Consider the following 22213-nt stretch of genomic DNA (forward strand, 5'->3'; position numbering starts at 1 on the left):
GTAACATCAGGTTCTTGTATGACTGTTTATGATATTGATAAGTATTTATGGCAGCTGGATACCCCAGACCTAAAAAACAAAACAGTAACATTACCATTGAAGTGTCATCCACACATCTTCAGCAGCCCTTCTCTTTCAACTCAGATATCTCACATCTCTCTAAATCCAATTCAACCTCTCCCTCCTCTCTTTTCTCTTCCCTCTCTCCCTCCTCTCTCTGATGTGAGGTTTTAAACTGGCGTAGTTTTCCTGTTAAGTGTATCTGAGTTGCTATCCCTGTCTCTTTTCGCCGTCAGCCGGTCCAGGGTTCCCACGTTGCCCCTGTCCCTCTCCATGGTGGCTGTAGACATCGGGGCCTGCTGGGTCGGTGTGGCGGCCGACGTGGAGGTATTCAACGGTGCCGCGTTCTGGGCTACAGCTGCCGCCGCCGCCAGATTTGACTTGGAGTGAGACGGGAGGGTGCCGCCGCTTATCACCGCTCCTCCTCCTCCTCCTCCTCCTCCTCCTCCGCTACCACTACCGCTGGAATCCTTCGGGAAGTAGTTGTGGAGCTGGTACAAGGTGGCTCGATCCACCGTGCCGTACAGCGGAGGGGCGCCGCCTCCCAGGCTGCCCAGTTTGGAGTCCCTCGTCAGGGTGTACATGGAGATGTCGCCTCCTCCTCCGCTTCCTCCGCTGCTGGAGTGGTGCGGGTTGGGTAGCGTCGCCACGGAGAAGGGAGGGGCGGACGGCGGCAGGCTGAAGGTCTTGGAGACGCCGATGGGTGAGGTCTCCTGCGAGCGAGGCGGGTCGGTAGAGCGCGAGCTGGAGCGGGAGCGCTGTCGGAAGCGGTAGCTAGGCAACCGCAGCATGGCGTGCGTGGTGCTCTTGAAGAGGTCGGTGCGAGAGCGGCAACGCAGCTCTTTGTTCTTCTCGATGTAGATGTTGACGGCGAGGACCCCGACCATCTCGGCCAGGATGAAGGACAAGCCGCCGAAGTAGAAGGACCAGCCGTAAGAGTAATGCCACTTCTTATCCTCGTCCTTCTTGGGGGAGATGTCGCTCAGCGCTGCGGAGATGTAGACGATCACTCCGATGATGTTGCTAAGGCCTGAGGAAATATACCAGACTGCTAAGTGACAAATAAACCTGCAGATTCCTTTTCTTTCCTTTCCTCCCTTCCTTCCTTCTTCCCTCCCTTCATCCTCCCCCTTTCCTTCCTTCTTCCTCGCTTCTTTCCTTTCCTCCATTCCTTCCTTCCCTCCTTCCTCCCTTCCTTCTTTTCTTTCCTCCTTCCTCCCTTCCTTCTTTACTTTTCTCCCTCCTTTCCTTCCTTCTTCCTCCCTTCCTTCTTTTCTTTCCTCCTTCCTCCCTTCCTTCTTTCCTTTCATTCCTTCTTTCCTCCTCCCTCCTTTCCTTCCTTCTTCCCTCCCTTCTTTCTCCCCATTTCCTTCCTTCTTCCTCCCTTCCTTCTTTTCTTTCCTCCTTCCTCCCTTCCTTCTTTCCTTTTCTCCCTCCTTTCCTTCCTCCTTCCTCCCTTCCTTCTTTTCTTTCCTCCTTCCTCCCTTCCTTCTTTCCTTTTCTCCCTCCTTTCCTTCCTTCTTCCTCCCTTCCTTCTTTTCTTTCCTCCTTCCTCCCTTCCTTCTTTCCTTTCATTCCTTCTTTCCTCCTCCCTCCTTTCCTTCCTTCTTCCCTCCCTTCTTTCTCCCCATTTCCTTCCTTCTTCCTCCCTTCCTTCTTTTCTTTCCTCCTTCCTTCCTTCTTTCCTCCTCCCTCCTTTCCTTCCTTCTTCCTCCTTTCCTTCCTTCCTTCCTTCTTCCTTCCTCCCTCCTTTCCTCTATTCCTTCCTTCCTCCCTTCCTTCTTTCCTCCCTGTTTCCTTCCTTTCCTCCCTCCTTTCCTTCCATCACTCCGATGATGTTGCTAAGGCCTGAGGAAATATACCAGACTGCTAAGTGCTCTTCTGAGACAAATAAACCTGCAGATTCCTTTTTGCAGGAATAGTAGACATATTTCTTTTAGATGACACAGAAAGGAAGCAGCAACAATATAAAAGACAATTTATACATTATGCAGAAGAGTATCACGGTATCTGAGTGTGAAATAGCACCATTTAAATTCAGTTTTGAGGGACAAAGGCATGAATTAAATCCTCCCTTCCTCCCTTCTTTCCTTCCTTCTTCATTTCCTTTCCTGCACTCCTTCCTCCCTCCTTTCCTTCCTTCTTCCTCCCCCTTTCCTTCCTTCTTCCTCCCCCTTTCCTTCCTTCTTCCTTCCTCCCTCCCTCCTTTCCTTCCTTCCTTCCTCCCTCCCTTCTTTCCTCCTCCCTCCTTTCCTTCCTGCTTCCTTCCTCCCTTCCTTCCTTCTTTCCTTTCCTCCCTCCTTTTCCTCCCTCCTTTCCATTTTCCTTCCTCCCTCCTTTCCTTCCTTCTTCCTTTCTCCCTCCCCTTTTCCTTCCTTCCTCCCTCCTTCCATCCTTCCTTCTTTCCTTTCCTCCCTCCCTTCCTTCTTTCCTCCCTTCTTCCTTCCTCTCTTCCTTCCTTGACTCGAGGACAACAGGAGGGTTAAATATTAAACACACCCCATTCATCCCAAAAACCACATCAACGTTATAGTCTTACCTGCAGCCACGAACAGAATCCCTCCTCCTAGAATAATGTTCCTTTTGCTCTTGTAGAAGCTGCTGGACGCAACGCACACTCCGCCCAGCAGGAGCAGTATAGCGCTGAGGATGGGGAAGATACTGGAGGCTCGCACCACACCTGCAGCAGATGACGACACCGACAGAAGTTAACAGGCTTGTGACACTTCTGGGAGAACAAGTGTTACAAAGACTTGCTATACATGACACTACAACTTGGCTCTCATACTCGAGGCTATCTATTAACCTTCCTGTCGGCCTCCCGGGTCAAATTGACCCCATCTGTTTTGACTGTTCTGACTCTTTCCTTCCTTCCTTCCTTCCTCCCTCACTCCTTCTCTCTTTCCTCCCTTCCTTCTTTCCTTCCTCCATCCCCTTTCTTCCTTCCTTCAGTCCTTCTTTCCTTCCCTACCTTCCTTCTTCCTTCCTTCCCTTCCTTCCTTCTCCCTCCCTTCCATCCTTTTTCCCTCCCTTCTTTCTTTCCCTCCCTCCCACCTTCCTTCCTTCTTTCCTCCATCCTTCTTTCCTCCATCCTTCTTTCCTCCCTTTCTCGTTTCCTTTCTCCCTCCCTCCCCCTTCCTTCTTTCTTCTCTCTCTCCCACCTTCCTTCCTTCCTTCCTCCCTCCCACCTTCCTTCCTCCCTCCCACCTTCCTTCCTTCCTTCCTCCCTCCCACCTTCCTTCCTTCCTCCCTTCTTTCTTTCCTTTCCTCCCTTCCTCCCTTTCTTCCTTTCCTCCTTCCTTCCTCCCTCCTTTTCTTCTTCCTTTCTTCCTTCCTCCGTCCTCCCTTCCTTCTCCTTCCTTCCTTCCTTCCTCCCTCCTTTCCTTCCTTCCTCCTCCTTTCTTCCTCCCTTCCTTCCTTGACTTGAGGACAACAGGAAGGTTAATACCAGTTTCCTCCATCATGTTTAAGATACATAATTGTTGATAGCAGAAAAGAACGACTTTAAAAAGCTTCTTTAAGCCATTAAAAAAATAACCCTGTAAGTTAAAGCACATTAGAAAACAGCTGTAACAGTCATAGCGACCGTTAACCCTCTCAACGAGGCCCGAAAACTGCTTTTAAATTGATCAATGGTTCAAATTCTACTCTCTACCACTCAGACTCAAATATACAGCTGACGAATAAAATAAAAGTCAGTGAATGTAGAAATATAACCTTCCATCCATGCCATGAGGGCTCGTTGAATGATTTGATGAAAATTAAAATTGATGTGAATCACACGCTACGACCCTCTCGTCCCACGTCAACAACCTGCAGGGGGGTTCAGGGACCTCGTGTAAAACGGAGCTCTCCAACACCATCAGCAAAATACACAATGAGGGATTAACTTCAATCCAGCCAATCGAGTTTAGAGATGTGGAGCACTGACGCTGTTCTGGAGGCTTATTACCCCGTCTGTCTTGACTGTTTGTTCCTTCCTTCCTTCCTTCCTTCCTTCCTTCCTTCCTTCCTTCCTTCCTTCCTTCCATCCTTCCTTCTTTCCTTCCTTCCTCCCTCCATGCCTTCCTTCCTTCCTTCCTTTCTCCCTCCCTCCCTCCATGCCTTCCTTCCTTCCTTCCTCTCTCCCTCTCTCTTTCTTTCCTCCCCATTACCTTCCTTCTTTCCTCTGTCCTTCCTCCCTTCCTTTTTTCCTTCCTTCCTTCCTCTTTCTTTCCTCCCCATTACCTTCCTTCTTTCCTCTGTCCTTCCTTCCTTTCCTTTCTTCTTCCTCCCTCCTTTCCTTTCTTCTTTCTTTCCTTCCTTCCTCTCTTTCTTTCCTCCCCATTACCTTCCTTCTTTCCTCTGTCCTTCCTTCCTTCCTTCCTCTCTCCCTACCTCCTTCTCCCTTTTTCCTCCCCATTACCTTCCTTCTTTGCTCTGTACTTCCTTCCTTCCTTCCTTCCTTCCTCTTTCTTTCCTCCCCATTACCTTCCTTCTTTCCTTCCTTCCTTTCCTTTCTTCTTCCTCCCTCCTTTCCTTTCTTCTTTCCTTCCTTCCTTCCTTCCTCTTTCTTTCCTCCCCATTACCTTCCTTCTTTCCTCTGTCCTTCCTTCCTTTCCTTTCTTCTTCCTCCCTCCTTTCCTTTCTTCTTTTCTTCCTTCCTTCCTCTCTTTCTTTCCTCCCCATTACCTTCCTTCTTTCCTCTGTCCTTCCTTCCTTCCTTCCTCTCTCCCTCCCTCCTTCTCTCTTTTTCCTCCCCATTACCTTCCTTCTATCCTCTGTCCGTCCTTCCTTCCTTCCTCTTTCTTTCCTCCCCATTACCTTCATTCTTTCCTCTGTCCGTCCTTCCTTCCTTCCGTCCTTCCTCTTTCTTTCCTCCCCATTACCTTCCTTCTATCCTCTGTCCTTCCTTCCTTCCTTCTTCCTCCCTCCTTTCCTTTTTCTTTCCTTCCTTCCTTCCTTCCTCTCTTTCTTTCTTCCCCATTACCTTTCTTCTTTCCTCTGTCCTTCCTTCCTTCCTTCCTCTCTCCCTCCCTCCTTCTCTCTTTTTCCTCCCCATTACCTTCCTTCTATCCTCTGTCCTTCCTTCCTTCCTCCCTTCCTCTTTTCCTTCCTTCCTTCCTTCCTTCCTTCCTCCCTCTCTCTTTCTTTCCTCCCCATTACCTTCCTAAGGAAGAACAGAAGGAAGAAAGGTAGGAAGGACAGAAGGAAGAAAGGGAGGAAGGACAGATGGAAGGAAGGACAGAAGAAAGAAAGGTAGGAAGGAAGGAAGAAACGGAGGAAGGACAGATGGAAGAAAGGACAGAAGGAAGAAAGGGAGAAAGGACAGAAGGAAGGAAGGTAGGAAGGACAGATGGAAGGAAGGTAGGAAGGACAGACGGATAAAAGGAAGATAGGGAGGAAGGACAGATGGAAGGAAGGAAAAGAACACAGGAAGCAAAGTGGGCTGGATTGCACCCCTCTGCGGGCCGGTTCCGGCCCACGGGCCTTATGTTTGACACCCCTGGATTAGTTCATTGATGGATGGCAGTAAACTTACAGTCTGAAGCAGCACGTATATATCCTCTGTCCTTCCCTCCTTCCTCTCTCCCTCCCTCCTTCTCTCTTTTTCCTCCCCATTACCTTCCCCCCATTACATTGAATTGCCATTGTGTATGAAATGCGCTATATAAATAAAACTGCCTTGCCTTGCCTTCCTTCTTTCCTCTGTCCTTCTTTCCTTCCTTCCTCCCTCCCTTCCATCCCCCCTCCTCTTCCTTCTTCCTCCCTTCCTCCCTCCCTTCCTCCCTCCTTTCCTTTCTTCTTCCTTCCACCCCTGGATTAGTTCATTGATGGATGGCAGTAAACTTACAGTCTGCACACCTCGATCCTAAAAGAGGCACGTATAGTTTCTACAGTAACAGAGAGTTATTATTTAGTCTCTGGAAACTATTCAGCAAGTTTTGAAGGTGACTTCCAGGCTGCGTTAGCATCTGTTTGCCTCCGAAGAGAGAAAAGATGAAGCTGTGATAAGCATTTATTCACAGACGCTCCTGTCAGACATGTCAAATGATTCTCTGGATTTGTTTTTTAACTGTAAAAAAAAAAAGGAGCTACAGTACGTAGGTGGTGTTTGTCTCCTCAGCACATTTTATTGATTATCTGATAAGTAGCTGATAGGAAAGACTGTTGAGCTACATTAAATTTAAAGTAACCTTGAGGCTGCTCCGCTTATACATCAAATAATAATTATCTCCTATAGAGGCTGGATATTCAGACCTGTTTCTTAGCAGCAGAGACGTAATGATTAGTTGATAAAGAGATTATCACAAGCTATTTTAATTATCTATTTTAATCAATTCTGTAATATTTAAAGCTAAAACATCATCCGTTAGCTGTTTCTGGCTTCGCAAATGTCCAGATTTGCTGCTTTTCTTTGTCAGACATCATTATAATATCGTCCGAAGTAGACTTCCTTGGATGAAACTAGTCATTTGAATTATTTAAACTTTATTTAAACCACATTGTTTTTGGCATTTTGTGTTAAATTGAAAAAAAAAAAAAAAAAACCCAACAGGTTAATTGTTCATTGCAGTAACATATTTTTGTCCACTAGGGGGCAGCAGTGAACACAACACAGACATATTATCACCTTTTATGTTGATACGTTGAACTCATTAGCAAACTGTTGCTTATTTCTACATCCAGCAATTACTGATAAACATTATAATTCATTTGTAGTCGTGTTTCTGTCCACCTGCTGAATTTAAGTCCAATATTCACTCTCTTTTAGCTCTGTTTTTACTCTCCACCAACTCCTGAGGGGAATATTTGGCTCTTTAGCTGCTAAATGCTCCACTAGCTAGTCTACAACTAACTGTATCTGTTTGCTGTTTGGTGCTGAACAGGTAGTGTACAATGAGGCTTTTTCAATGAGCTGAAACTCAACTATAAAGCTCCAGAAAGCCGAGAGGAGCTGTAGAGTCACTGATAATTCTCTGTAGGTTCATCACTATGAAAAATGCCTCTCACATCTTCATTTCATACATTATTATTATAAAAATACTGATTATAGCTACTTTAATGAAAATAATTGTTAGATGGGTCAATGGACTGCGTAAAACAGCGTAATGGACTGAGATAGATGCTTTACGAATTCATTTTTATTTTCTTGTTAACATCAGCCTTTATTAGCATTTTTAAAAATCTGGACGCTACCCTTCAGATTATCTATTACTCAAAATATTATATATTATTGTCAGTTTTAAAAACAAATGGTGAGGACTATGAAATCTTTTGGAGAGGTAAAGTATAACGTTTCTTACAGACATGAAAATTTCAAGATAGCATCACTCTGCCTCCTTCACAGAAATAGATACCTTTATATAATATATATAATATATATATATATAAGCTATATAGGAACATATAGTGTGTAAAGCGCCGGGTTCAGAGCTGCATGAAAAGAATCTGCTCTCACAATAGAGGCGGGATGTGAAACCTGAATCCTGAGCTGAAAATAATCCATTAGTGAAGGCTGTTCTTTCACTCCATCTGTGAGAGAAAGCTTTCTGCACACCCCCAGACTCCCAACCTCATGCACCTGGGCATCTGCACACACACACACATACACACACACACACACACACACACACACACACACACACATACATACACACACACACCTCCAGGAATGCTTTGCTTGAATCTGACATCCGTGCATTGATGTCCGCCCACCATCCCCTTCTGTCCTTTCTGTGCAGTGTGTGATGGAGACTGTGCAGTGTGTGTGTGTGTGTGTGTGTATGTGTGTTGTGTCCTGTTTAGATGCTAAATGTGTGTGTGTGTGTGTGTGTGTGTGTGTGTGTGTGTGTGTGTGTGTTTGCCAGTGTACGCTTATTAAACGCTTCTATTCATTCTCTGTGAGCATTTGTTGTTCATTTATCTGTGTGTGTGTGTGTGTGTGTGTGTGTGTGTGTGTGTGTGTGTGTGTGTGTGTGTATGTGTGTTCTGTCCTGTTTAGATGCTAAATGTGTGTGTGTGTGTGCATGTGTATGTGTGTTGTGTCTTGTTTAGATGCTAAATGTGTGTGTGTGTGTGCATGTGTATGTGTGTTGTGTCTTGTTTAGATGCTAAATGTGTGTGTGTGTGTGCATGTGTATGTGTGTTGTGTCTTGTTTAGATGCTAAATGTGTGTGAGCCAGTGTACGCTTATTAAACGCTGTTCATTTATCTGTGTGTGTGTGTGTGTGTGTGTGTGTGTGTGTGTGTGTGTGTGTGTATGCATGTGTATGTGTGTGTGTGTGTATGTGTTTGTGTGTGTGTGTGTGTGTGTCACTCACGCAACAGATACTCTGCAGCATCTTGGTCGTAGTCTGCGTCGTCTGGGAAATGATTGATCTGGGAACACACACCTCGCTTCAAACCTGAGAAAAACACAAAGGGAGGGAGGGAGGGAGGAGGAAGAGGAGGGTGAGGAGGAAGAGGAGGGTGAGGAAGAGGAGAAGAAGAAAAAGAAGTTGAGATCACAAGGAAATGAGGAAGATACAGTAGATAGGGGGAAAAGACAGAAATGGTGAAGAAAAATGGAGGAAGGAAGGACAGACGAGGGTTGTTGATAATGAAGTGAGAGGAATACAGTTTATGATGGAGGATCGGGGGGTGGGGGGTGGGGGGGGGGTGGGGGTGCGGAGGGGGGGGGGGCGGTGAATTAAGAGAAATATGAAGAGGAAGAGACGGGAGTTGAAAACAAGATAACAGATGGACGGAGAAGACAGATGAATAGACGATGACGAGACAGAAACAATGGGATACGAATAGAGGATGATAAAAAGGAGGAGTTCTCAGTCTCTGTACGGATCCATCATCATGAAACCAGAGACTATACATCATTATTATTATTGATAACTCGAGTAGTTATCAGGCTATTAATTAATACAATTAGGCATTTAATATTTCTCATAAACCAATAAATCATAATTCTTTATATTTCAGTCCGAGTTGATTTTGCAAAACCTCTGATTATTAGTAGACACACAGACATGCAGATCAATATTCCTCCATGTTTCCTCCACAGGTTACAACATTAGTGCTGCACATATACACATGCAGTACACATGAATGCAATATACATTACACACACACACACACACACACACACACACACACACACACACACACATACACACACATATATTTATATATACACTGTGTAAAAATATAAATGCTGATACAAATAGAGGATGACAAAAACGAGGAGTTCTCTATCATTATGAAACCAGCGATTATGCATTATTATTATTATTGATACCTCAAGTAGTTATTGGAGCCAATCAGGCTATTAATTAATACAATAAGGCATTTAATATTTCTCATAAACCAATAAGTCACAATTCTTTACATTTCAGTCCTAGCTGATTTTGCAAAACCTCTGATTATTGGTAGAAATGCAAAGTTGTTTTTTTTTATTCTGCATAAACACACAGACATGAAGATCAATATTCCTCCATGCACCACTAAAATACACACACACACACACACACACACACACACACACACACACACACACACATATATATATACTGTGCAAAATTATAAATGCTGATTTTTAAATATAAACATCACTTCTATATCAAGTTTTCTGGCTTCTCTTTGCTCTGAGTAAATTATATCCAACCATGAAAGTATCCAGTTTCTGTTATACAGGCCTGATGCATTCAGGCTCTTCCAGTAAATGACAAGCATGGTGCGTTTTAGTAAATCCAAATTTCTCAGTTCTGTTTGAAGTAACACATGCATGCAGAAAACAGCTCAGACATGCAACAGAAGAAGAAGAAGAAGAGAAAGACGGAAAGAAGAGAAACTCCCAACCAACGGTGGACTGACGGGATTCATCGTATTATCTGCCTCTAAAGAAATGACATGTTTTTCTCTCATATCACATACTTTATACATACAGTACAAATGAATACAATACACACACACACACACACACACACACACACACACACACTCACTTATAAATCAAGTTTTCTGGCTGCCCTTTGCTCTGAGTGAATTATATCCAACCATGAAAGTTTTTTTTGCTACAGTCGGACCTGTTAGATACAATCTTGGCCGTAACGTGATAAGTTAAGCAGAGAGTCATGGTGTGTTTTAATAATCCAGATTTCAGAGTTCTGTTTGAAATAACACACGCATGCAGACAACAGCTCAGAAATGCAACAGAAGAAGAAGAAGAAGAAGAAAGAAAGAAACTCCCTTCCTTCCTTCCTTCCTTCCTTCCTCTCTCTCTCTTTCTTTCCTCCCCATTACCTTCCTTCTTTCCTCTGTCCTTCCTTCCTTCCTTCCTTCCTCTTTTCCTTTCTCCCTCTTTTCCTTTCTCCCTCACTCCCTCCTTCCTTCCTTCCTTCTTTCCTCCCTCCCTCCTTTCCTTTCTTCCTTCCTTCCTTCCTCCCTCCCCATTTCCTCCCCATGTCATTCCTTCTTTCCTCTGTCCTTCCTTCCTCCCTTCCTCTTTTCCTTTCTCCCTCACTCCCTCTTTTCCTTTCTCCCTCCCTCCCTCCCTCCCTCCCTCCCCCCCCCCCCCCCCCCCCTTCCTTCCTGATGGGATTCATCGTATCATCTGCCTCTAAAGAAATGACATGGTTTTCTCTCATATCACATACTTTTAGATCAGAGATGAATCTTTCTTTACAAACCAGGTCTCCGTGATTTCTGCTCGACTGTAGGAAAAACACTACACTGATCATATTCTGTTGGACTCAGTTGATGACAGCATAACATTTCCATACATAGCACTTACTGCAGCAAATAACAATCCCTGGCATTATACTCTAATTCACTTTTTCTTCATGTTTTTGTCAATAAAGAACTGTCATATGTCCCTTACTGGGGATTTCCACCGGGTCCGTCAGCGGCGCGGAACGGCTGTGCTACGGTTTACCTCCGTCCTCTACCCGGCGTCAACTCACACCGGGAGCGTTACAGCAGCGGAGCTCTGGGAGAGAAAGCTGCCTTTTAAAATGAAGTTGCACTGTTAATACAGTAATTACGGCAGCCCAACTAAATCTGACCGAGAGCCTTTAGTCTACCGTAATTACTGTAGTAGCAGCCCAATCAAATCCAAACAAGAGCCTTTAGTCTACCGTAATTACTGTAGTAGCAGCCCAATCAAATCCCAACGAGTGCCTTTAGTCTACCGTAATTACTGTAGTAGCAGCACAACTAAACAGCCCGATTTTGTTAACTTGCTCAATTTTGGTTGATTTGGTAATTTTCTTTGATGTTTGTGCTGATGTCATGTGTCAGTAGCTACGTAGCTAGATGGAGTCTTTATCTGTTTTATTCCTGTTTGTTGCTGAAATACGATCGGGAGGCTGCACAGGTTGTTTTATTTTGAAAAACAGAAGTTTTATTATGCCGATTCTGTGTCTGACTTCCTGTCTGGTGCAATCTGCTCTGTTGAGCTTGTCGCGAGTTGGAAACGGCTCCGTCAAAAATAGAAATGCTACCTATTGATAGCGCTGCGGTGCGGAGAGCCGCTGCTGAGACGTTCCCGGTGGAGATACACTCATTGATTATAGTGCTACCGATCAGCTCCGGTGACCGCGGCGCAGCTGTAACACACCGCTGCCGGACTCAGTGGAAATTGGGCTTTATTGATGTCCTGATGATGATAAAGTTCTGTATTATGAATAAAATCCTTTTAAAAATGTTTTAAATTGTGTTTGGTTCTCCGGAGGTCAAATTGACCTGAACATAATAAATGTTACGATCCTTGATAAGGGAAATGGTTTTTCTTTCTAAATGTAATAAATAACACAAACAATATTTATACTTAGAGATAATATAAAACTATTAAAAATCTTATTTTCCAATTTTGATGAGATTTTTTAGGTAATTGGCTTATTTCTCCATAGTTGTGTAACATTCTGGATATATAATGGGTTATGTTGGATTTTAGGAAAGTACCTGATACAAATACAATTTTAATTATAATCATTTTTCTAGAGGTTGAAATAGCTGGGGTCAAATTGACCTCAAGAATAACAGATTACTTCTACTTTTGCTCCTGAGGCTAATAAGAGTCATTATATAAGAAAATATAGACAGGTTGTAGGTTCCTTAATTAATGAAGCCTTAGCTTGATGCTCATTCATACAAACATTAATATCCAAGATAAGAAAATAAAAAAGAGAGACAAAAGGAAGTAGAGAGGTCAAAAAGACCTGGCTCCGCTTCATGCTTGCCTGACCGAATGACTCCACAGGTTATGCCCCTAGACTGGGGCATAACAAGCCCTTTTTATTCAGCATAAACATAAATCACCATTTAACATATGAACTAAAATTATTATCCAAATATTAACTCAAATTACATTTAGGCTCCTACAGAGGCTGTTATGTTTCCTCATAGCGACGATCGGCTCTGATGCTTCTTCTTCTCATCCCTGCATAACATCGCTTTGGGTTCCTTTTCTTCCTTTTTTTCTTCTTCACTGAATACGAGAGCAACAACAAGCAAATCATATAAGTTGTCTTGTCACCTTTTCAACCATCTGTCATTACCAGACCCTCTGAAAGCAGCAGCGTGCTTCTGCTTTGTGTCGTAAATCACAGCAAAAACTGTTTCTGTACGCTTCAATATTTGTTTACCTAGACAGCTATTTGTGCTTCCCACGGATGAAATTAACATCAAGAGGAAAAGACAGATCCCCCGTCTCTTCCTGCTATATTGAAGAGACAGGAGTGAGCTCATGGTAAACAAAAAAAAAACACTAATGCAAAAAAGAGACGCGAAGGAAACCTGGAGTCAGCAGTATGAGAGCTTTTCAAAGACAGACAGCCGCATCGTTGAGTGGGAGCGAGGAATGTTGTTAAATCTAATGGGAAGAGAAACTGGAATAAGGAGGCATAGAAATCCTAAAAAAATGAAGTAATAGGACAGAAAACCTGGAAAGGACCGACAGAATATCAGAAATAACCATAGACTGTATAAAAGAAATGGACGGAAGAAGAAGGAAAAGAGGGAGGAAGGGAGGAAAGGAAAGGAAAGAAGGAAGAAAGAAGTAAGGAAGAAAGGTAGTAAGGTAGGGGAGAGGAAAGAAAGAGAGGAGGAAGGAAGGAGGAAGGAAGGAAGAAAGGGGGACGGAGGGAGGAAAGAGAGAAGAAGGGAAGGGAGGACGTAGCCACGCCCTAATGCATACCCTGCTTTATCGTCACATATAAAATCAGGGAGGCCAAAATGTCCCAAATGAACATCATACTGCATTGAAGAAGGCTTTAAACTAGCGATTGAGACCATAAACACATTTTGAAAACGTTTACTGAGGTTAGAAATCAAGTGAGAAGTTGATGAATTCTCCATTGACTTGTATAGAGATGGTCGCCCCCTGGTGGCCTTTTGATAGAATGCAGCTCTAAGTTACTTCCATGTTGGCCTCATTTCAGAGAGATTCCGGAACTCCCCGCCTGGTTAATTCGAATGGAAAGATTCCAACTTTGAAAATTCCGGAATGTTGCAACCTTGGTTGCTTAGTTACGTAATGAAGTGAAGAACAAAGAGACAGTTTGTTTTAGTAAGTAGTTAGTTTAAGTTTCACTGCTTTATGTTTATTGTGACTGATCTCCGAGTGTGCCTCAATTCAGAGGGCCAGAACTCCCCGCCAACCAAACAACAAACAAACAGACCCCCCCCCCCCCCCCCCACTGCATTTTAAACATGATAAATTGATTCTGGATTAACATTTTGAGGCTGTAAATCCTGTACAGAACATTTCTTGTCATGCCAGAGCTGATCGCACACAGTGACAAAAGCATAAAGCTTGCTGTTCTTGTTCTTGTTTATTATAATTATACTGATGCTAAAAATGCAACACAAGAACAAACACAAAAAAAGCTCTATAATGAACATCTTTGGCCCTGCAGAGTGTTTATATATGTGTGTGTGTGTGTGTGTGTGTGTGTGTTCTCTCCCATTAAACCTGTCTGTCTGACGGCTGCAGCAACGCAGGAAAACTACATAATCAGTCAGTGTATGAGTCACCACGCTTAACGGAGCTCTGGGGCATTAAGGTGAGCTTTATATTCGATGCATAGTGTGTGCATACTGTATGTGTGTGTGTATGTGTGTGTGTGTAGATTTCAATACGTGTGCTGAATTATGAGGATAAGTACAGCATGTGCAAAAGCTTATCTGAAATGTGCAAAACCAACTAACCCTAAACCCTAACCCAACTAAAAGTGAACAGAGGCCATCACTTTGCTGATGTTTGCAGCATATCATGATGTTACCATGACGAAGCCATAAATAAAAAGCTTACATACTGTTCCGAGTCACATTTGACCCATTTTTTTACATATAAGAGCGTAAAAAAAACTCTATACACATTCCTTTAACCTTCCTGTCCTCCTCCCGGGTTAAATTGACTCCGTCTGTTTTGACTGTTCCTTCTTTCTTCCCTTCCTACCTTCCTTCTTTCCTTCCTTCCTCCCTCCTTCTCTCTTTCCTCTCTTCCTCCCTCCCTCCTTCTTTCCTTCCTTCCTCCTTTCCTTCCTCCCTGCCTCCTTTCCTACCCTCCTTCTTTCCTCCATCCTTCCTTCTTCCATCCTTCCTCCCTCCTTTCCTTCTTTCTCCCTCCCTCCTTTCCTCCCTCCTTCCTTGTTTCCTCCATTCCTTCTACCTTCCATCCTTCCTTCTTTTCTCTGTCCTTCCGCCCTCCCTTCCTTCCTTCTTCCCTTCCTCCCTAACAAACCAGTATGTTGCACCATTATCTTACTGGTAGTGCATGTTTGTTTGTTTGTGAGGAAGAGAACACCTATATAAGTCTGTTCTGATTACAATGATGAGCACACTGACCTCCACAAGACCCTCCAGTGACCAACACATGAGGAAACACACACACACACACACACACACACACACACACACACACACCCAACCCCCCAACCAGCTGTACCTTCCAGGCAGCAGATCCTCCAGAGGCCTGAGTGGGTGAGCGCTCCAGGGTCTTTCTTGTCCTTATTGTTGGACTCCTCCTGGGACGAGTTGGCCGTGCTGTTGCAGATGAAGGCTCGGGCGTAGAGCCAGTAGTCGGTGCCGATGGCCACCGTCATCAAGGCGAAAGCTGCAAACGCCCCCATGGTGGTTAGCAGCACCTGGATGCCTCGCTCGCACCACACCAACGCGGGGCGGGGAAGGAAACTGATATCTGAAACAGAGAAGAACAAGAAACTAAAATCACCTGTTTGAAGTAGTTTGAGAATTACCACAAGCATCTAGAAACAGAATCATCCATCAGGAGGAAGAAGGAAGGAAAGGAGGGAGAGAGGAAGGAAGGAATGGAGGAAAGGAAGGGAGGAAGAAAGGAAGGAAGGACAGAGGAAAAAAGGAAGGAAGAAGGAAAGGAGGAAGGAAGGGAGGAAAGGAAAGAAGGGAGGAAAGGAAGAGGGAGGGAGGAAGGAACGAAGGAAGGAAGAAAGGGAGGAAAGGAAAGAAGGGAGGAAGAAGGAAGGAAAGGAGGGAAGGGAGAAAGGTAGGAGAAAGGGAGGAAAGAGGAAGGGAGGGAGGAAAGAAGGAAGGAAAGGAGGGAGGAAGGGAGGAAAGGAAAGAAGGAAGGTAGGAGGAAGGGAGGGAGGAAAGAAGGAAGGGAGGAAGGTAGGGGGAGGAAAGAAAGAGAGAAGGAAAGAAGGACAGAAGGAAGGAAGAAAGGGGGATGGAGGAAGGAAAGAAAGAAGGAAAGAAAGAGAAAGAGGGAGGAAGGAAGGAAGGAAGGAAGGAAGGAAGGAAGGAAGGAAGGAAAGAAGGAAGGAAGGAACAGTCAAAACAGACAGGGTCAATTTGACCCGGGAGGGAGGATGGTATTATTTACTTATTTTGTCAAGTGCATGAATTTATAGGAAATAGAAATAGTGGAGAAAGCGTATGACAGGATGAAGCAGCAGTCAGACAGCAGTCGGAGTGACAGATGGCTTAAAGGTGGAGGTGGGATTACATCGAGGTTCGAACAAGAACAAGAAACTAAGGGAGGAAAGGAAGAGGGAGGGAGGAAGGAACGAAGGAAGGAAGAAAGGGAGGAAAGGAAAGAAGGGAGGAAAGGAAGGGAGGGAGGAAGGAAGGAAGGACAGAGGAAAAAAGGAAGGAAGAAGGAAAGGAGGAAGGAAGGACAGAGGAAAAAAGGAAGGAAGAAGGAAAGGAGGAAGGAAGGGAGGAAAGGAAAGAAGGGAGGAAAGGAAGAGGGAGGGAGGAAGGAAGGAAGGAAGGAAGAAAGGGAGGAAAGGAAAGAAGGGAGGAAAGGAAGAGGGAGGGAGGAAGGAAGGAAGGAAGGAAGGAACAGTCAAAACAGACAGGTAGGATGGTATTATTTACTTATTTTGTCAAGTGCATGAATTTATAGGAAATAGTGGAGAAAGCGTATGACAGGATGAAGCAGCAGTCAGACAGCAGTCGGAGTGACAGATGGCTTAAAGGTGGAGGTGGGATTACATCGAGGTTCGGCTCCGAGCTCCCTTTCTTGTCTGTGACGGTGACGGACACGTTGATGGACAAGATCAGACAGGAGTCTCCGTAGGCTATATGAGGTATGAGGATGTGATATAGAGACATCTGTAGTGAGAGTCTGGAGAGGTGGAGGTATGTAGTGGAGAGAGGAGGAGGAATGATAAGATAGTAGGAGCCAGATGGATGAGACATAGGATGCAAAGAGTACAGAGAGGTGGAAGGTGGATGATTTGTATGATTTGGAGGAGGTGGCACTGACGAAAAAAGGTTGAAGATGATGAGATTTTCATTGGGAGTGATGAGTGAGGATGGACTGGATTAACCCTTGTGTCGTCCTCCCGGGTAAAATTGACCATGTCCGTTTTGACTCCTTCCTTCCTTCCTTCTTCCCTCCCTCCCTCCCTCCCTTCCTTCCTACCTACCTTCCTTCCTCCCTCTCTTTCTTTCCTCCCCGTTACCTTCTTTCTTTCCTCTGTCCTTCCTTCCTTCCTCTTTTCCTTTCTTTCCTCCTTTCCTTCCTCCCTCCTTCCTTCTTCGTTCCTCCCTCCCTCCCTTCCTTCCCTCCTTCCTTCCTACTTCCTTCCCTCCTTCTGTCCTTCCTTCCTTCCCTCCTTCCTTCCTTCCTCTTTTCCTTTCTTCCTCCCTCCCTCCCTCCCTTCCTACTTCCTTCCCTCCTTCCTTCCTACTTCCTTCCCTCCTTCTGTCCTTCCTTCCTTCCCTCCTTCCTTCCTTCCTCTTTTCCTTTCTTCCTCCCTCCCTCCCTCCCTTCTTCCTTCCTTCCTTCCTTCCTTCCTTCTTCCCTCCCTCCATCCCTTCCTTCCTTCTTCGTTCCTCCCTCCCTTCCCTCTTTCCTCCCTCCTTTCCTTCCTTCTGTCTTCCTCCCTCCCTCCCTCCCTCCCTTCTTCCTTCCTTCCTTCCTTCCTTCCTTCTTCCCTCCCTCCCTCCCTCCCTTCCTTCTTCGTTCCTCCCTCCCTTCCCTCTTTCCTCCCTCCTTTCCTTCCTTCCTTCTTTCTTCCTCCCTCCCTTCCTTCCTTGATTTGAGGACAACAGAGGATAAGAAGGAGAGTATCTATGGCTAAATTCACACCGCAGTTAAAAGTGACCTGAATCTGATTTGTTCTCTCTAATGTGACTCACATCTGATTTGTTTCTGACAATGTGAAAAGCACAAGTCGCATTGAATCTGACATTTCCAAATCTGATTCAGACCACTTTCAAATGTGGAACTGAATCGGATACATATCGGGGGGTTTTTTTTAATGCGACTTTGACGTTATTCTGGAGCAACACACATCACAGCTCTGCATAAAGACAGCATTAAAGTATTCATTTTCTTTTCTCCTCTTCCTCCTTTTTAACATCAACCACTCACAAACACACTGTTTTTAACATTAGACTATAAATGAGACTAGCAGTAACTTCACCAGCTGTTGCTTTGCTTGTTGCCATGGTAGCTTCTGTAAACACCGTTCTGTGTGTGACGTCATTAATGATCAGCTGAGCATGCTGGTCACTTCAGGGGGAAAGATTTAAACGTGTGATATGAACAGACGAACAAAAAATGGGATTTGAGAAATAAATCGGAATTGAGCAGTAAGGCCTGGAGTGTGAGACGTAGCCTTAAAGGAACAGCTCAGGTTGGACGGTTCAGAGCAGAGGGGTCAAACTCATTTTCATTCAAGGGCCACACACAGACCAATTTGATCTCATGTGGGCCGGATCATTAAAAAGATGGAGGGAAGGAAGGAAGATAGGAAGGAAGGAAGGAAGGAAGGAAGGAAAGACAGGCAAAAGGAAGGAAGGAAGGAAGAAAGAAAGAAAGAAAGAAAGAAAGAAAGAAAGAAAGAAAGAAAGAAAGAAAGAAAGAAAGAAAGAAAGAAAGAAAGAAAGAAAGAAAGAAAAGAAAGAAAGAAAGAAAGGGAGGAAGAAAGGGAGGAAGGAAGGAAGGAAGGAAGGAAGGAAGGAAGGAAGGAAGGAAGGAAGGAAGGAAGGAAGGAAGGAAGGAAGGAAGGAAGGAAGGAAGGAAGGAAGGAAGGAAGGAAGGAAGGAAGGAAGGAAAGAAAGAAAGAAAGAAAGAAAGAAAGAAAGAAAGAAAGAAAGAAAGAAAGAAAGAAAGAAAGAAAGAAAGAAAGAAAGAAAGAAAGAAAGAAAGAAAGAAAGAAAGAAAGAAAGAAAGAAAGAAAGAAAGAAAGAAAGAAAGAAAGAAAGAAAGAAAGAAAGAAAGAAAGAAAGAAAGAAAGAAAGAGAGAAAGAAAGGAAGGAAGGACAGATGGAAGGAAGGACAGATGGAAGGAAGGAAGGAAGGAAAGACAGGCAAAAGGAAAGAAAGAAAGAAAGAAAGAAAGAAAGAAAGGAAGGGAGGAAGAAAGGAAGGAAGGACAGATGGAAGGAAGGACAGATGGAAGGAAGGACAGATGGAAGAAAGAAAGAAAGAAAGAAAGAAAGAAAGAAAGAAAGAAAGAAAGAAAGAAAGAAAGAAAGAAAGGACAGATGGAAGGACAGATGGAAGGAAGGAAGAAAGGGAGGAAGGAAGACAGGAAGGAAAGTGGGCCGGATTGGATCCCTCAGGGGGCCGGTTCGGGCCCACGGGCTGCATGTTTGACACCCCTGGTTTAAAGACAAAGTGAGAGAGAGGCCAGATTGAGATGTTTGCAGTAGAAAGATGAAGGAGGCTGAAGACGGAGCTGCCAGCCAAGAGGAAAAGAGGGAGGCCAAAGAGAAGGTTTATGGATGAAGTGAGGGAAGACATGGAGGAAGTCTGCAGAGGACAGGAAGAGACGGTTTGTGCTGTGGTGATCTCTCACAGGAGCAGCCAAAAGAAGAAGAAGAAGATATTATAAAAGCATTATCTTAATTATCACCACAAGACGTCCATCACTAATCTAAACATCAGCTGTGTGACTATGAGCAGTTTCACTTCCTGTTTAATCCCTTTAGATTTAGAAGATTTAGATGTTACTTATTTATTTATCAGCCTTGAAAGCTGCAACACACTCTCATTTATTTATTTGCTTATCTTCTCCAACTCTGCTCCTGGAGAGCTACTGCCCTGCATGATCCCTTATCAAGCAGCTGAAGCTCGTCAAAGGGCTTGATAACGAGTTAATGATGAGAATCAGGTGTGTCAGAGTGGAGGAGAAACCTAAAACATGACCACTCGTCGAGGATAAAATCACTCACCTGTGATTCCTTAAATACTGTTTTATTTGCTAACCATGTATTTTTTAAGTTAAGATGTTAAGTTGTTTTAACATTTGTGTCGTCCTCCCGGGTCAAATTGACCCCGTCTGTTTTCACTGTTCGTTCGTTCGTTCCTTCCTTCCTTCCTTCCTTTCTCCCTCCCTCCTTCCTTCCTTCCTCCTTCTCTCTTTTCCTCCCCATTACCTTCCTTCCTTCCTTCCTTCCTTCCTTCCTTTCTCCCTCCCTCCTTCCTTCCTCCTTCTCTCTTTTTCCTCCCCATTACCTTCCTTCTTTCCTTCCTTCCTTCCTTCCTTCCTTCCTTTCTCCCTCCCTCCTTCCTTCCTTCCTCCTTCTCTCTTTTTCCTCCCCATTACCTTCCTTCTTTCCTTCCTTCCTCTTTTCCTTTCTCCTTCCTTCCTCCCTTCCTTCCTTCCTTCCTTCCTTCCTTCTTTGACTCGAGAACAACAGGAGGGTTAAAAAACACACTACATATTTAACATACTGATGCCCAGCAGGAGTTATGTCACTATATTTTCCAGAACTTTTCTCCTCGTACGTAATCTCTAAAGATGAATAATATCATGTTATATAAATATTACATCGCCAATCTGTTACATTGAAACTCACGCTGTTCCCTTTTACAGTGTAACCATTAATATACAATACAGCACATAACTTTTAACTTTTAAGGTTAAGGAGGGAGAATTGGATGATTATCAGGCAACAGCTGAAGTTAATTGGATACATTATCCCTTTATTTTTAATTAATATTGGCATACATTGGAAACAGGAAGTTGTGCTGATTCAAGCATTATTTATATGACTTATATGCATTTTGATTAATTATGAATGATAATAAAGTGTGAAAGGTTAAGGGTCAAGTTATCTAAAAGCTCCATTTACAGCTTTCACATGAGGTAGAGTTTCACATATTTATATATTTATGATCAGTTAGAGGTAATCTTATTTTGGTAGAGGAGAGAGACTCACTTCCTGTGCTTAGTTTGAAGGATTTTATAAATTATCTTCCCGTCACAAACCAGCAAAGCCAAGCAAAGTAATTATAGTTATCCTATCTTCTCCTTTACCGACTCCATTACTACTCTCTTTCTTTCCTCCCCATTACCTTCCTTCTTTCCTTCCTTCCTCCTATCCTTCCTCTCTCTTTCTTTCCTCCCCATTACCTTCCTTCCTTCCTTCCTTCCTCCCATCCTTCCTCTCTCCCTCCCTCCTTCTCTCTTTTTCCTCCCCATTACCTTCCTTCTTTCTTCTGTCCTTCCTTCCTTCCTTCTTCCTCCCTTCCATCCTTCCTCCCTCCCTTCCTTCCTCCCTTCCTTCCTCTCTCCCTCCCTCCTTCTCTCTTTTTCTTCCCCATTACCTTCCTTCTTTCCTCTGTCCATCCATCCTTCCTCCCTCCCTCCCTCCCTCCTTCTCTCTTTTTCCTCCCCATTACCTCCCTTCTTTCCTCTGTCCTTCTTTCCTTCCTTCTTCCCTTCCTCTTTTACTTTCTCCTTCCTTTCCTTCCTTCTTCACCCCTTCCTCCCTCCTTTCCTTCCTTCCTTCCTCCTTTCCTTCCTTCTTCCTTCCTTTCCTGTCTTCTTCCTCCCTTCTTTCCTCCCTTCCTTCCTTGACTCGAGGACCACAGGAGGGTTAATTCATTTATTTGCCACAGAAAGTTGAGCACTCATGAAATCTGAAGCGAGGAGGCTAAAATAAGACGTGTAACTTCCAGCCAGCTCACAATTTATGCATTGAACTGTCAAATATTTATGCATTAATAGGAGATGTGTCCCTCATGGGCCTCTGTACTGTAGGTGACTGGTGAGAGACGCTCGTGGAGGTCTTTACGTTTGCAGCGGGTTTTAATAACAGCTTAGACAGCCTGAAGCAACAAGAACACAAAACAACCAATAAACCATGCAGAACTGAACAGTTGAGGGAGACTTAGATTGTTTTCTATCCTTCTATCCTTCCTTCCTTCCTTCCTTCCTTCCATCCTTCCTTCCTCTCTCCCTTCCTTCCTTCCTTCCATCCTTCATCCTTCTCTCTTTTTCCTCCCCATTACCTTCCTTCTTTCCTTCCTTCCTCCCTTCCCCCTTCTCTCTTTTCTTTCTCCCTCCCTCCCTCTCACTTTCTTTCCTCCCCATTACCTTCCTTCTTTCCTTCCTTCCTTCCTTCCATCCTTCCTCCTTCTCTCTTTTTCCTCCCCATTACCTTCCTTCTTTCCTCTGTCCTTCCTTCCTTCCTCCCCCCTTCTCTCTTTTTCCTCCCCATTACCTTCCTTCTTTCCTCTGTTCTTCTTTCTTTCCTTCCTCCCTTCTTCCTCCCTCCTTTTCATTTCTTCTTCCTCCTTCCTTATCTCTTTTTCCTCCCCATTACCTTCCTTCTTTCCTCTGTCCTTCTTTCCTTCCTTCCTTCCTTCCTCCCCCCTTCTCTCTTTTTCCTCCCCATTAACTTCCTTCTTTCCTCTGTCCTTCCTTCCTTCCTCCTTCTCTCTTTTTCCTCCCCATTA

At 44.3% G+C, this 22213-nt stretch overlaps 1 protein-coding gene across 3 annotated transcripts in view; it reads right to left on the bottom strand.

Moving 5' to 3' along the window:
- Positions 1-230: 230 nt before the first annotated feature.
- Positions 231-22213, bottom strand: part of LOC128374692 (voltage-dependent calcium channel gamma-4 subunit-like) — a 23867-nt gene continuing 1884 nt past the window's right edge. Inside the window, exons 2-6 of one of the 3 annotated variants that reach the window (XM_053334950.1) lie at positions 14981-15205; positions 8364-8447; positions 2600-2740; positions 521-1090; positions 231-478 (exon numbers count right to left, since the gene is read on the bottom strand). In XM_053334950.1, coding sequence (XP_053190925.1) covers positions 231-478; positions 521-1090; positions 2600-2740; positions 8364-8447; positions 14981-15205 — 1268 coding nt within the window. Of the gene's footprint in view, positions 1091-2599; positions 2741-8363; positions 8448-14980; positions 15236-22213 lie in introns of all 3 variants that reach the window. The other 2 variants (XM_053334949.1, XM_053334948.1) reach the window with 2 other exon arrangements.

Source organism: Scomber japonicus, chromosome 15 (assembly GCF_027409825.1).
Source record: "Scomber japonicus isolate fScoJap1 chromosome 15, fScoJap1.pri, whole genome shotgun sequence".
NCBI lineage: Eukaryota > Metazoa > Chordata > Actinopteri > Scombriformes > Scombridae > Scomber > Scomber japonicus.